The 15,386-nt window shown below is 43.5% G+C and overlaps 1 protein-coding gene and 1 long non-coding RNA gene across 3 annotated transcripts; both read right to left on the bottom strand.

Annotated features, from left to right (window-relative positions):
- Positions 1–132: 132 nt before the first annotated feature.
- LOC112081007 (probable ATP-dependent RNA helicase ddx6) lies at positions 133–12,684 on the bottom strand. 2 transcript variants are annotated; one of them, XM_024146956.2, is made up of 12 exons: positions 12,345–12,684; positions 12,149–12,253; positions 11,901–12,030; positions 11,154–11,300; positions 8,835–8,929; positions 6,865–6,987; positions 6,543–6,671; positions 1,796–1,912; positions 1,598–1,661; positions 1,398–1,499; positions 1,045–1,256; positions 133–759 (listed from the first exon to the last, which is right to left on the bottom strand). In XM_024146956.2, exons 1-11 carry the CDS (start codon positions 12,582–12,584, stop codon positions 1,048–1,050), a joined length of 1,461 nt encoding a protein of 486 aa, XP_024002724.1. In that variant the 5' UTR covers positions 12,585–12,684; the 3' UTR covers positions 133–759; positions 1,045–1,047. The 2 variants fall into 2 exon arrangements, with proteins under 2 accessions (XP_024002724.1, XP_070298913.1); XM_070442812.1 differs by lacking the exon at positions 133–759 and having other exon boundaries at positions 1,044–1,256.
- A 547-nt stretch (positions 12,685–13,231) lies between these two features.
- On the bottom strand, positions 13,232–15,124 carry LOC139027501 (uncharacterized). Its single transcript, XR_011479601.1, has 2 exons — positions 15,038–15,124; positions 13,232–13,414 (listed from the first exon to the last, which is right to left on the bottom strand). It is a non-coding gene; the product is annotated as an uncharacterized lncRNA (long non-coding RNA).
- Between the last annotated feature and the right edge of the window lie 262 nt (positions 15,125–15,386).

Here is a 15,386-nt window from a genome sequence, read left to right as displayed (position 1 = left end):
TCGGTAAGTCAGCGTATCTAAATAAAATGTTTACCCTGTTGATACAGGCTCTTCTCCATGTCAGGTTCTACTGCCATCATCTCCTTGGATCTGTTGCCCAAAGAGTTACGGGTCTGTCTGGTGCTATAGCCCACTAAGGAGGCTGTAAAATATGTAACAAATAAACAATAAGTAAACTAATCAACACTCATCATTGGACTCGTCCGTGTGCGTCTGACAAAAACTATTCATGGAGGTGCCTTTCATGTATGACTGTAAAGTCACATTAGCACGAACACTTAAAAACAAACTTTTAAAATGTAGTTCTATTCGTATTTCAACCATGATAGCTTTCCCCAAACAGCAGTTAAAGCAGAGGGGGTCCTTTTGGTTTTTTGAGTAAATCCATATTCCCCTATCAACATGTTCAGCTTTGGTTTGGTTTCCTCGACAGTCATCTGCTCAGAAATAAGTCTATAGGAAGTGAACCTGACAAGCGAGGAGGGCCTTTTCAACAGGAAATTATGAAATGTGACTGTATAAGAAGCCACCACAGTGATACACTGACCATACAGAAAGACGGCAGACTTAGAAAATTGACAGGTTGGGTACATATCATGTTGGTTAACAAACTGACCACTGCTGTAAACGTTACCCCCCCCCAACAAAAAAATAACTGGAAGATGCATCCTGTAGAATTTTTTATATTCAGTCAAACTAATCTGAATGTCTGTGCGCAGCAGGGGATGGTGTGATGAATGCCAGACGCCTCTTGTTCTCCTGGAAAAGAGACAAGGCTCCAGTTAGGGACTAATGTAATCAAATTGCAAAAGCAGAAGTAAAGCCAATTCAACAATCCTATCCACTGAGAATCTTTTATCAAGAGCTAGGCATGAGTGAACCGTTTCTCAGCTCAGGCCCTAATGCCCAAAATGATTTTGTTTTATGACCACTGACCAGCAAGGAGTCAAAGGACTCAACAGATGAAATAAACAAAGGTGAAATAACTACCCAGTCTTTCTATGAGTAGTGGGAGACTTCTCGGCATAAGTGGACAAACCTTACCGTTTATGCTGCGCTTAACTCGCCGTCCTTGCCTCTGATCTCGTCTTCGGCGTCTGGGTCGGCAGAGTGGAACTCTGCCACGTACAGGCCCTTGTCGATGCTGCCGGGGATGGGCTTAATGTCGGTCACCAGCTGGTCCTCGATGGACTTCAGGTTGAAGCGGTCCTCAGAGGTGATCAGGTTGATGGCCAGACCCAGGTGACCAAACCTCCCTGGAAAAGGAGGTGTTAAAATAGGCAACAGGCTTATATTTGATGCTTTATTTACCAAGGAGATAAGCAGATGGTAGCTGGAGGACATGTTGTCCGAGGTCTGATTTGACAACGTGATGAAAATGCAGTGTATGGGCTCACCTGATCTGCCGATGCGATGCAGGTACGTCTCAGCATTCTTGGGGAAGTCAAAGTTGATCACTACGTTCACCGCTTGGATGTCAATTCCCCTGGTGAACAGATCTAAGGAGGGAGGCAAGAGAATAATTTAACAATCAGTCTATCGGTTATCTTTTTTTATCAACCAAGCAATCATTCAACTCAAGGGTAAAATACATTACCTGTGCAGACCAAGTTCCTGCAGAGTCCGTTTCTGAAGTCATGGAACACACGGTTTCTGTACTCCTGTTTCAAAGGCAAAACCAGTGCAAGGGTTAGCAAAACGTGGCTACACAAATCTACACACTAATAAGTCTAATGAGAAGGTATTCCATGCTGTCTACATCTAAAGTGCAAGTGGCTGGGCTGGCTGAGCTGACCTGCATCATCTTGGCGTGGATGTAGAAGCAGGAGTAGCCCAGCTGGGTTATCTTCTTGGCCAGCAGCTCAACCCTCTGTGTGGAGTTACAGAAGATGATGGACTGGTTGATCTGGAGCTGTTGGAGAACACGACACATTGATGAGACAACGTACTCATTATGAATGGATGGATGACCCAGATGAAGGAAACATGGCTTCCTGCTCTCCTATTTGTCAATATCTCTAGGAATGAAAGAGTTTGAGCTTTTGACTGCGTATGTAAAGGACCAGTTACGGAACACATTTTTCCAACCCACCTTGAGTTAGTATCTAGCAAAACATGAGGCAATATCTCTGGGACCTAAGGTTCCTTCAAGGTTACTCATCAAGCAGGTACAGTGCATTCGTAAAGTATTCAGACCCCATGAATTTGTCCATATTTTGTTACATTACAGCCTTATACAAACATTTATTAGCCCCCCCGCCCCTCAATCTACAGCAATACCTCATGATGAAAGGAAAATACAGGTTTTTAGAAATGTTAGCAAACGTAAACATAGTTTTTTTTAAAGAAAACCTTTACTCAGTACTTTGTTGAAGCACCTTTGGCAGCAATTACAGCCACGAGTAGGACACTACAAGCTTGGCACAAGTGTATTTGGGTAAGTTTCTTCCATTCTTCTCTGCAGATCTTCTCAAGCTCTGTCAGGTTGGATGAAGACCGCCCCTACACAGCTATTTTTTGGTCTCTCCAGAGATGTTCGATCGGGTCAAGTCCGAGCTCTGGCTGGGCCACTCAAGGACATTGATACTTGTCCCAAAGCCACTCCTCTTGGAATGTTAACCTGCTCCAGAGCACTCAAGACCTCAGACTGGGGTGAAGGTTTTCAATTAGGATCTCTGTTCATCTTTCCCTCGATCCTGATTAGTCTCCCAGTCCCTGCCGCTGAAAAACATCCCCACAACATGGTACTGTCACCACCATGCTTAACTGTAGGAATGGTGGCAGGTTTCCTCCAGATGTGACACTTGGCATTCAGGACAAATAGTTCAATCTTGGTTTCATCAGACCAGAGAATCTTGTTTCTCGTGGTCTGAGAGTCTTTTAGGAGCCTTTGGTCAAACTCCAAGCGAGCTGTCATGTGCCTTTTACGGAGGAGTGGCTTCCACCTGGCCACTACCATAAAGGCCTGATTGCTGGAGTGCTGCAGAGATGGTTGTACTTCTGGAAGGTTCTCCCATCTCCACAGAGGAACTCTGGAGCTCTGTCAGATGGACCATTGGTTTCCTGGTCACCTCCCTGACCAAGGGCCTTCACCCCCAATTGCTCAGTTTGGCCAGGTGGCCAGCTCTAAATCAAATTTTATTTTTTATTTAGTCAAATACACATGGTTAGCAGATGTTAATGCGAGTGTAGCGAAATGCTTGTGCTTCTAGTTCCGAACATGCAGTAATATCTAACAAGTAATCTAACAATTTCACTGCAACTACCTTATACAAACAAGTGTAAAGGAATTAAGAATATGTACATATAAATATATGGATGAGCGACGGCCATGCCGCATAGGCAAGATGCAGTAGATGGTTTAGAGTACAGTATATACATATGAGATGAGTAATGTAGGGTATCTAAACATTATATAAAGTGGCATTGTTTAAAGTGCCTAGTGATACATTCATTATATCCCATTTTTAATTATTAAAGTGGCTAGAGATTTGAGTCAGTATGTTGGCAGCAGCCACTCAATGTTAGTGATGGCTGTTTAACAGTGATGGCCTTGAGATGGACCGAGAAGCTGTTTTTCAGTCTAAGCTTTGATGCACCTGTACTGACCTCGCTTTCTGGATGATAGCGGGGTGAACAGGCAGAGGCTCGGGTGGTGGTTGTCCTTGATCTTTTTCGCCTTCCTGTGACATCGGGTGGTATAGGTGTCCTGGAGGGCAGGTAGTTTGCCCCCGGTGATGCATTGTGCAGACCGCACTACCCTCTGGAGAGCCTTACGGTTGTGGGGGGTGCAGTTGCCCTACCAGGCGGTGATACAGCCCAACAGGATGCTCTCGATTGTGCATCTGTTTTTGGTGACAAGCCATATTTCTTCAGCCTCCTGAGGTTGAAGAGACGCTGTTGCGCCTTCTTCCCCACACGGTCTGTGTGGGTGGACCAATTCAGTTTGTCCGTGATGTGTATGCCGAGGAACTTAAAACTTTGCAACCTCTCCACTACTGTCCCGTCGATGTGGATGAGGGGGTGCTCCCTCTGCTGTTTCCTGAAGTCCAAGATCATCTCCTTTGTTTTGTTGACGTTGAGTGAGAGGTTATTTTCCTGACACCACACTCCGAGGGCCTTCACCTCCTCCCTGTAGGCTGTCTTGTCGTTGTTGGTAATCAAGCCTACCACTGTAGTGTCGTCTGCAAACTTGATGATTGAGTTGGAGGCGTGCATGGCCACACAGTCATGGGTGAACAGGGAGTACAGGAGAGGGCTGAGAACACACCCCTGTGGCGCCCCAGTGTTGCAGATCAGTGGGGTGGAGATGTTTCCTATCCTCACCACCTGGGGGCAGCCCGTCAGAAAGTCCAGGACCCAGTTGCACGGGGCGGGGTCGAGACACAGGGTCTCGGGTAGAGGTCGACCGATTAATCGGGGCCGATTTCAAGTTTTCATAACAATCGGAAATCGGTATTTTTGGGCACCGATTTTTTATGTATTTTTTTTTACACCTTTATTTAATCTTTATTTAACTAGGCAAGTCAGTTAAGAACACATTCTTTTTTTCAAAGACGGCCTAGGAATGTTCTGCCTTAGGGGCAGAACGACAGATTTTTAACCTTGTCAGCTCGGGGGATCCAATCTTGCATTGATTACATTGCCTGCCTGTTAGCAAATGCAGTAAGCTAAGGTAAGTTGCTAGCTAGCATTAAACTTATCTTATAAAAAACAATCAATGACTGTCATTGCTCCAATGTGTACTTAACCATAAACATCAATGCCTTTCTTAAAATCAATACACAAGTATATATTTTTTAAAACCTGCAATTTAAGCTAAAGAAATCCAGGTTAGCAGGCAATATAATCAGGTGAAATTGTGTCACGCCTGGCTCTTTGCGAACTAATTTGCCAGAATTTTACGTAATTATGACAACATTGAAGGTTGTGCAATGTAACAGGAAATTTTAGACTCATGGATGCCACCGCTTATATAAATACGGAACAGAATAAACGGTTTGTTTTCGAGGTGATAGTTCCGGATTAGTCAAAGGTATATGGTTTAGAGAGAAATAGTCGACGCGTTATAATTCCTGTAATAACTTGCGGCTGAATTTGAAAGGGTTTCCCTCGTTATTTTACCGTTCATGTCTTCCATAGAGAATGTCTTGATCTACTTCAAATAAGGTCTGTGTTTCGTGCAGGCTTAAACCGCCTCGACGTTTTGATACCCGTGTAAATCTCACTAGGATAAGGTAACGTTTTGTCAAACATATTTTCATAAATCCGCCCTACAAAAACATTTATCTTCGCTTATATTTAGCCAATATTGATCAGAGTTACCTTGTCCTATGGATATCTACAGTTATAAAATTGGCACGGTGATGTAAGCCTACACGAAACACAGACCTTATTTTAAGTGAATCTAAAAATATCCTATGGAATAAAATGAAGGAACCGCTTTTCAGATTGTCATGGGAATTATGACTCCAACTTTGGTTGTCAATTCTTACCATGCCCATTATTAAATGATTTCCTGCATATAGAATTACAGTTTTTGTTTTCACATTCATCACAGGTAACTTAAAACTCTATTTTTATTCAAACAGTTGAGAGTATTTGTCTCCTAAGCAGACTCTTCAGTATCATTGTCACTTCAGAGCTGTGTGCGTGTGTGTGTATTTATGTATTATATTAAGTTAAAAAAGTGTTCATTCATTTTGTCATTACAAAAATGTGTGTGTGTGTATGATATATATATATATTTTTTTTTTAAATGTATAAAATCGGCCGATTAGTCGGCATCGGCTTTTTTGTCCACCAATAATCGGTATCGAAAAATCTTAATCGGTCGACCTCGTAGTTCTCGAGCTTAATGACGAGTTTGGAGGGTACTATGGTGTTAAATGCTGAGCTGTAATCGATGAACAGCATTCTTACATAGGTATTCCTCTTGTCCAGATGGGTTAGGGCAGTCTGATTGCGTCGTCTGTGGACCTATTGGGCCAGTAAGCAAATTGGAGTGGGTCTAGGGTGTCAGGTGATATGATCCTTGACTAGTCTCTCAAAGCACTTCATGATAACAGAAGTGAGTACTACGGGGCAATAGTCATTTAGCTTTCTTGGGAACAGGAACAATGGTAGCCCTCTTGAAGCATGTGGGGACAGCAGAATGGGATAGGGATTGATTGAATATGTCCATAAACACACCAGCCAACTGGTACGCGCATGCTCTGAGGACGCAAAGGAATGGAAGACTCTAGGAGGAGTTTTCCATTTAAGAATGATGGAGGCCACTGTTCTTGGTGACCTTCAATGCTGTTGACATTTTTTGGTAACCTTCCCCAGATTTGTGTCTTGACATTTGCTAAAGTGTATAAAAACCTGTTTTCGCTTTGCCATTATGGGGTATTGTGTTTAGATTGATGAGGGGGGAAAAATAATTCAATACATTTTAGAATAAGGCTGTAATGTAACAAAATGTGGAGAAAATCAAGGGGTCTGAATACTTATCGAATGCACTGGCTCAACAAACTACCTCCACAGCTTTAGACACTCACCCTGGAGAAGAGGGTGTTGAGGCAGTGGACTTTCTGCCTCTCAGTGACGTAGGCGTAGTACTGGGTGATGCCCTTCAGCGTGAGCTCATCCATCAGGTTGATCTCATAGGGCTTTGAAAGGTGCTTCGCCTGGAGAGTGGGACAGGGGGCAACAAATCGCAATTCAGAGTAAAAACAATTCAGTTGTCAACTTTTAATTCAGACTCCTTTCTCTCATTGAACCTCCATGCTCATCTCCCCCTTGGTCTATCCAACCACCCCCTTGGTCTCCCCCTGTTCGCTCACTCTCTAGACCCCCAATCATCAAGGCAAGTCCTCTCACCATGAACTTCTGCACACTGATGGGGAAGGTGGCAGAGTAGAGTAGGATCTGACGACCCTTAGCCAGGAAGCTGATGATGTCTTCGATGAGAACCACAAAGTCCTGAGACAGCAGCTTGTCTGCCTGGAGAGGGAGAGAGTCAGGACACAAAGACATGTGTTGATGACCCAATTGAGTGCATCCTCAGCACATTAACTACACTGCTCAAAAAAATTAAGGGAACACTAAAATAACACATCCTAGATCTGAATGAATGAAATATTCTTATTAAATACTTTTTTCTTTACATAGTTGAATGTGCTGACAACAAAATCACACAAAAATTATCAATGGAAATCAAATTTATCAACCCATGGAGGTCTGGATTTGTAGTCCCACTCAAAATTAAAGTGGAAAACCACACTACAGGCTGAYCCAACTTTGATGTAATGTCCTTAGAACAAGTCAAAATGAGGCTCAGTAGTGTGTGTGGCCTCCACGTGCCTGTATGACCTCCCTATAATGCCTGGGCATGCTCCTGATGAGGTGGCGGATGGTCTCCTGAGGGATCTCCTCCCAGACCTGGACTAAAGCATCCGCCAACTCCTGGACAGTCTGTGGTGCAACGTGGCGTTGTGGGATGGAGCGAGACATGAGTCCGAGTGGCTCAAATTGATTCAGGTCTGGGGAACGGAGGGCCGTTCCATAGCATCAAATGCCTTACCTCTTGGCAGGAAACTGCTGACACACTCCAGGCCCATGAGGTCTAGCATGGTCTTGCATTAGGAGGAACCCAGGGCCAACCGCAACCAGCATATGGTGCTCACAAGGGGTGCTGAGGATCTCATCTCGGTACCTAATGGCAGTTCGGCTCTCTGGCGGAGCACATGGAGGCTGTGGCGGCCCCCAAAAGAAATGCACCGCCACACATGACTTGAGCCACCGCCAAACCGGCATGCTGGAGGATGCTTGCAGGCAGCCAGAAACGTTCTCCACGGCGTCTCCAGAACTCTGTCACTCTGTCACATGTGCGTGTGAACCTGCTTCATCTGTGAAAGAGCCACAGGGCGGCCAGTGGCGAATTTGCCAATCTTGGTTTCTTCTGCAAACTGCAAACGTCTGCAGCAGTGTTGGGCTGTAAGCACAACCGCCCACCTGTGCCGAGCATCGGTCCGTCATAGCACCCTCATGGAGTCTTGTTTCTGAACCGCTTTGAGCAGACATGCACATTTTGGCCGTGCTGGAGTCATTTTGCAGGGCTCTTGCAGTGCTCCTCCTTGCGACAACAGGCGGAGGCACGTCCTGCTGCTGGGTTGTGCCCTCCTTAACGGCACCTCCTCCACGTTCCTACTGATTACTGGCATGTCTCCCTAGGTTGCGCCTCATGCCTCTGGACACTACGCTGACATACACAGCAAACCTTCCTTGCCCACAGCTGGCATTGATGGCCATCTGATGCGCTGGCCACTACCTGAGGCCACTTGTGTGGGTTGTAGACTCCGGTCTCATGCTCACCACTAGAGTGAAACACCGCCAGCATTCAACAATTGACAAAAACATGCAGCGCAGGAAGCATAGGAACTGAGAAGTGCGTCTGTGGTCATCAACTTGCAGAACCACTCTTTTAATTGTGGGGTGTCTTGCTATTGCCTATAATTTCCACCTGGTTGTTATTCAATTTGCCATAACAGCATAGTGAAATTCATTGTCAATCAGTGTGCTTCCTAAGTGGAGCAGTTTTGACTCTTCACAGAAGTGGTGATTGACTTGAGTTACATTGTGTTGTTAAGTGTCCCCTTTATTTTTTTGAGCAGTGTATTTCAAACAGAGCAGGTGGCAAAGTGGGGCTACGTTCACTTGGCTTAATAACCAACAAATATTATTCCATTAGCAAAACAAAGTTAGCAACTACGGGTTTTTCCCACAAAAAATATACGTTCAGATTTCATAACATATGCCGCTTCAATAAAACAACCAGTAAACGGCTGCACCTCATCCATCACCATCATCTGGACTTTATCCACTTTGGCCACGCCCTTCTTTATCAGGTCCAGGATCCTGCCTGGTGTGGCTATCACCACATGCACTGAGAGACAGGGGACGAGGAAGAGAAGAGTGAAAATGAACAGTAAGTACTAGGGATGTTCATCTTTCCCTTTTAAGACGGGTTGTTACGCATCTAGACAAATTGTCACCGATAAGGGTATAATACATTTTAGTTTGAAGCGATTCAGTTTGATTAGAGGAACATATTGATGCGATCCACTAACATCTGTTGCATACACACATTAATTTTCCATTCTAAATTAAAATTTGCTGCAGATGGCGCTCATGAGCTTTTTAAGTTGAACTAGACAAGTCAGTTAAGAACAAATTCTTATTTACAATGACGGCCTACCGGGGAACAGTGGGTTAACTGCATTGTTCAGGGGCAGAACAGGTTTTTACCCTGTCAGGCTACCTGCCACCCCTGGGTATCTCGGATCTGCCAGATCCACAGCATTTTTCTGTTGTTCATTCTAAATGAGGGACTGATTTAGACCTGCGACACCAGACGTGCGATTAATGATCAGGTAGAACAGAAAACCAGCAGGCTCCGGATCTCGTAGGGTAAGAGTTGAATACCCCYGGTTTAGACCGTTTGGAAGTTGACGGACTCAGAGTGAGCTTGTTTTCTTCTCTAGCTTCGACCAACAACAGATAGAAAAAGTGATTGCCGTCTTCGTTATGAAATTATAAACTTTTACCGTATATAGCTAAAAATGACAAATACAGATTGTTTTAAGCAAAACTACTGCTGATAGTGAACATGAACAATCAAAATAAAATCTAATGTATGCCCTGATCAGTATGTAGCCTACCCACCTTTTCAAAAGGTGCATTTTATTTTTTATTTTTAACTAGAAAAATGTCATTGGTTGTCACTCAACTAATAAAGGCTAATATTGCACAAGCCATTTTACAAACGTTTGAATGCTGAAGGTGAGTCGCAGATATACCAGATCAGGAATAGACCTACCCATCGTTGGTCAGTGTGCGAAGCTGCACACAGGACGCAGATTGACCAGTCTACTGACTGGGGTTGTTGGGCATGCAAAATTACTTTTAGATCAATGACTGTCAACATAATTACATGCTTAGTTCAACACTAAGGAGAGGACGCAGTTGCCATAAAAGATTAGGTATTTCCGGAAAGTAGAAAGTAATTTGAGCCCCAAAAAAATTTAAACAATGATTCGGTGATTCGTAAAATTTGAAAATATTTTCTGACGATGCATGTTACATTTGGATCGGTTTGGGATCCTGCGGATCAATGCACTCATACCTTAAACATTTGAATCAGGGAGCTATCGTTACAGCAGACAAAAGAACTCATACACTATATACAACAGCCATGCAATCTCCATAGACAAACATTAACAGGAGAATGGCCTTACTGAAGAGCCCAGTGACTTTCAACGTGGCACCGTCATAGGATGCCACCTTTCCAACAAGTCAGTTCGTCAAATTTCTGCCTCGCTAGAGCTGCCCAGGTCAACTGTATGTGCTGTTATTGTGAAGTGGAAACATCTAGGAGCAATAACAGCTCAGCAACGAAGTGGTAGTGCTGATGTGCATAAAAATAGTCTGTCCTCGGTCCAACACTCATTGTGGAGTTCCAAAACTGCCTTGAAGCAACTTCAGCACAAGAGCTGTTCGACGGGGAGCTTCATGAAATGGGTTTCCATGGCCGAGCAGCCGCACTAAAGCCCAAGATCGCTTGGCATTGCGCATGGTGTCGGCTGGGGAGGTGTAAAACTCGCCACCATTGGATTCTGGAGCACTAGAAACGCGTTCTCTGGAGTAATGAATCAAGCCTCACCATCTGGCAGGCCAAAGGACAAATCTGGGTTAGGCAGATGCCAGTAGAATACCAACTGCCCCAAGGGAGGACTAACTCCATATTAATGCCCATGATTTTGGAATGAGATGTTCAACGAGCAGGTGTCCACATACACTACATGACCAAAAGTATCTTAAACATTTGAATCGGGGACCGACCGTTACAGCCCTAGTACGTACAGTAGATAAAGGCACATTGAGGATCTGCACAATGTGCTGTTGCGTAACACACGGGCAAGTCTCTTGATCGACAGCCAAACTGGATTTAAAGTAACAAAGTTCAGTGTCAGTCACGCAAGCAAACAATATCATTAATGCATGTAGAGCTATGATCAGCTGCAATTCTTCACACATTGGTTATGCCACTACACTACAGCCACTCTATAACCCTTTCGACTGCCCGTCCCCCGTGACTGAGTGGTAGTTACCAGTCTCGTCCAGACGCATGATGTCGTCCCTCAGGTTGGTGCCTCCCGTGGTGGCCATGACCTTGACCCCACCCATGTGCTTGCTCACCTGGATGCTGATCTGGCTCACCTGCAGGGCCAACTCTCGTGTAGGAACCATCACCATGGCTGCAGAGATGAGGAAGGAGAGAGAGGGAGAAATGAAGGATAGAACAGAAAAAAAAGGGGTTTGGGGAATGAGGGACAAGAGGAAAAAATCTCCACAAATCAATTGGAATAAATAACCTATAACTGGAGACCATTAAAAAGCTCAATTTCACTGACAGGTCATGAGCTCAGGCACTGGCTTAACTGAATGTAATTTATCCAACTCACTAAACTCAAGTGGCCTTGACATATTATGAATCTGTGGCATGCTGTTCCCTTGTGGACCAGATCTATTAGACCACACTGTGTGGGCGTTAGGTTTGTGACACTAGGTCTGTCCATATGTCAGAGATTCCGTGTCCCACCAGGCGTACTGGACCGTTGTAATGTCCTCTCCATACACTGAATGTGTGCTTACTTGTGCATCAATCTAGTGAATTGTTCAGACAACTTAATAGGGGTATTCACCAGTGATTACGTCAAAATAGGCCAAATTAATCATAAAACATTAAACTCAGATTTCACAGACGGACTTCGTACCAAAATTGATTTAAACAAGCAAATGAGATCACATGGATTGATGTTGAAAGGGTATTGAATAGCAGCTGGTGCAGTTCTCACCCTGTATGTGGTCCTTCTTCAGGTCTATCCTCTCCAGGAGAGGAATGAGGTAGGCTCCGCTTTTCCCGGTGCCGTTCTTAGCCCGGGCCAGGATGTCCCTTCCTGACAGAGCAATGGGGATGCTCTCCTCCTGGGGACAGASASACACAGGKTGGTGAGAGAGACMGTTCCACAAACATSMGCAAACACTAACACACATTCAACAAARTTCCAAAAAAGTMAWGGACAGAGCAGCAGAGGGAAGTCACCTGTACAGGAGATGGTTTCTCCCAGCCCATCTCAAAGATCCCCATCAGTAGCTCCCGCTTCAGGCAGTAGTCTTCAAACTCATTCCCCTTGGTCGATGTCACATCCTGGGGAAAGAGTAGATGTCAAGGTTGAAGCTAGGGTCATTATTGATTGATGGACTTGCTTTATTAAACTGAATGTGTCACTAGGACTTACTGATGTTCTAAATCTGCAGTCTTTCTGTGGAAGCTGCAGGCACTTCTTCCAGTCATCGCCAAAACGGATGCCCCCACTGCCCTGGGGAATGTTACCTCCCTTCTGGTGGGCATCTGGTTGTGGGGCAGTTGCCAGGGATCCTGATGTTAGTCCAACTGGCTTGAGTGGTCCTCTAAACTGCCCGTTGGGCTTGTTCAGTCCCATTATGGATGTTGGGTTCTCCGTTCTTGCTGAAGACATGGCTTAGAGAGCTTTTCCTTCACAGTTTGTCAATTCCTTAGTCACTCACAGTGTAAAGCTAAACTTTTTTCCCCCTATCCAATGTTTCCTTAGATCTTGTTTTTCCACTCGTGGAACTAATGTCCTTGTGTTATTTAGTTCACAAAAAAAATAAAACCTTGTTTTCAGAATTTCTAATTTAAAGAATTTATGTATACACTTATACGTACAGCCCTCTTGAAAAGAAGAGTCTGGAGTATGAAAATTGTATATTTACAAGACGACGCTCCCGAAAAAGGGAGAAATTAGCATTTATATGAATAAATAGATCATATATCCGCTCAAAAAAACAAACCTTTGTGAAAGTGTTTCAGAATTCAAACATTAAAGTAAATTATCCTGAAGCAGTCTTATTCCTGGTGAAAATAGCTTTTTCTGAAGTCTCTTTTCCGTGTACAACAACCTGTAAAGTTTTTAATATCGTTTCTATGGTCAAAGACCTTTTCACCGTTTTTCCTGGACTGAAGTGGTCGTACGTTTCTTTGTTAGTCTCAAGTGCTTTTACATTCAAACAGACCTGTACTGTCCTCTGATTCACATGGACTTTTCCAATGTTTTTCTGAGTCTTTCAACTTGGTGTTTTTTTGGTGTGTTATGAAGCAAAAAAATCGTGCTCTTGTCAACCACAAAAAAAATTACTTGCACAAAACACTGAGGGAAATAGTTCCAACCCTTTGTGCTGTTCACTTTGACAGTAACAATGTGTGTTCTGCTGTTGTGCTCTTCTTTTGCTGTGGTAGATGTGGAGCTGACACACTCCTCAGTCACATTTGCATTCAACTCCTGGTTACCTGCACGAAAGCAACAATACATCATAAGGACAAATGCATCACAAATGAAAACTTGTGCCTGTGCCGCTATTGACTGTAGCTAATACTAAAAGGAAATTGAGATTGGTTTCAATAATTTAAACATGTAAATTAATCTAAATTTCTAAACAAAACAACCACTAACCAGGACTGCACTTGAAATGATAGAATGTGTTTATTTCCAGAACGTGAGCTAATCGAGTCTAACGTTACACTTGAGCATTTTAGTTTTAACGTGTAACTAGCGAACTGGACATATTAGCAAGGTGTTTAGCTAGCTAGTTAGGTTACGTGTTAAAAATTGTCGATGTAAGAGTAGTTAGCAGTTAGCTAACGTTAGTTACCAAGTGCAGTGGTCTGGGGCAAAAGCAAAGCAGAAAAACTGTTTTAAAAAGATCCCAAAAAATAAGTTACGAGTACACGTTAACTACGCACAAGTTGGCTGTGCTAAAACACTACGATAGCTAGCTAGGACTGAGTTCAACAAAATAGTTTAGTTAACGTTAGCGCTGAGTTGGTGATCAGTGTACTCATGAGACAATTAACAAATTGATAGCCGTATGAGCAACCAACAGACCCACAATTGGTTTACCAGCTAACGTTAGATGGCTAACTAATGATTGGTTGTGTGACCACAGTAACGGTATGCAAACTTTACTTGGATAATTATCTACATAGTGGCATTAAATGCCCGGTAAAGTAGATTAGCTAAGCTAACGTAGCTAGCTAGAGTTGTGTTAGTCAACTAACGTTAGCTAGCTAGCTGTGACAACGTGTTAATCGAAGTTTTTGGGCTGAGATAGTTTGACTGACAACTAGGAGGCTAGCAGTACCTTCACGACACATGTTCGAGCTGAGGCTAACGACTTAGATACAGTCGACAGATTTTAGAAAGTTAAATATGAAATAACTAGCTAGCACGTTTGCTTAGCAAACATTGCTGGTTAGCTAGCTATGGTAACTAACGTTTAGCGTAGGCTGACTGGTCGACTCTCCTTCAAACATAACATTACTAGCAAAGGCAGCCGAGTAGCGCCCATGCACTATCAGCTACTTCAAACAAATATAACACGTTACCTTAATGTTCATCGAACGTCTTCTCTCGTTAACTTAATTAAAGCAATTTTCCCAAGTATTATGAAACTGTTTGTGTTTCGTGAAACCCACCGACTTGTCTCTCTATTGTCTCTTCTTTAAAAAAACGACAATTCAACATGGCCGCGCGCTCGCCTTTAGCTGGTTGTCTCTTTCGCTTTCCTACTGGGTCGTCATTAGTTACCACAGCCACAAAGTCATAAACCCCGCCCATTTATACCATTTATCTTCTTAAAATATGATTTTAACCTGATAACTGTATGCCTAGTCTTAAAAGGCAAATTTGTTATTTTTATGCATTTTTACGATATAACCCATTTTGACTTTGTGGCTGTGGTAACTAATGGAACCCTTCGTTCGTCTGGCTGCGCAGGTACATGAACTACCCAATCAGCGTGTCCTGTTTCGAACTCAAATGGTTTAGAGATATCTAGGTTCTTGGGACGTACTTAACGTAAAAAGTTTGCTTGCTTCCCGGGCGAAACAGTTCGGTAGAGTTCGTGCACATACCTATGTCGACATTTTGTGAGGTTTTTGTTAGTTTTGGACTTCGGTGAGGGTTTTTTCCGCTGTTCGGGCACACGACATTTTTTTCTGGAGGCAAGCCGAAGTTCGGAGCCGATGTCTACGCCCCTTCGTCGGTGATTGGTCAACAGTAGGGATTCTTCAATATAGTCTTTGTTGTTATTCAACCAGAGACGAGTCCTTTTATTGCACATTTTTTCATTGAGAAATACTGCACAAAAAAAACTTAGTTAGATGTACAATTGCGCAACTAAGATTTATTCGGTAAAAACGTCAACATTAATGACAGATTTCTTGTGATATCTTCGATTAGTTCTGACTATTTTGAGGAAGT

The sequence above is a fragment of the Salvelinus sp. IW2-2015 genome, unplaced genomic scaffold (genome assembly GCF_002910315.2).
Source record: "Salvelinus sp. IW2-2015 unplaced genomic scaffold, ASM291031v2 Un_scaffold16647, whole genome shotgun sequence".
In the NCBI taxonomy this organism is placed as follows: Eukaryota; Metazoa; Chordata; class Actinopteri; order Salmoniformes; family Salmonidae; genus Salvelinus; species Salvelinus sp. IW2-2015.
This window is presented reverse-complemented; position numbering and strand designations above follow the sequence as displayed.

Excerpts from the sequence above, each read along its gene's own strand:
- LOC112081007 (XM_024146956.2), bottom strand. The coding sequence starts at position 12,584 with ATGTCTTCAGCAAGAACGGAGAACCCAACATCCATAATGGGACTGAAC. Across the intron at positions 6,988-8,834 it reads AGATGATGGTGATGGATGAG|GCAGACAAGCTGCTGTCTCA; the intron begins GTGCAGCCGTTT and ends CTCCCTCTCCAG. Across the intron at positions 1,500-1,597 it reads CAGGAACTTGGTCTGCACAG|ATCTGTTCACCAGGGGAATT; the intron begins GTAATGTATTTT and ends CTCCCTCCTTAG.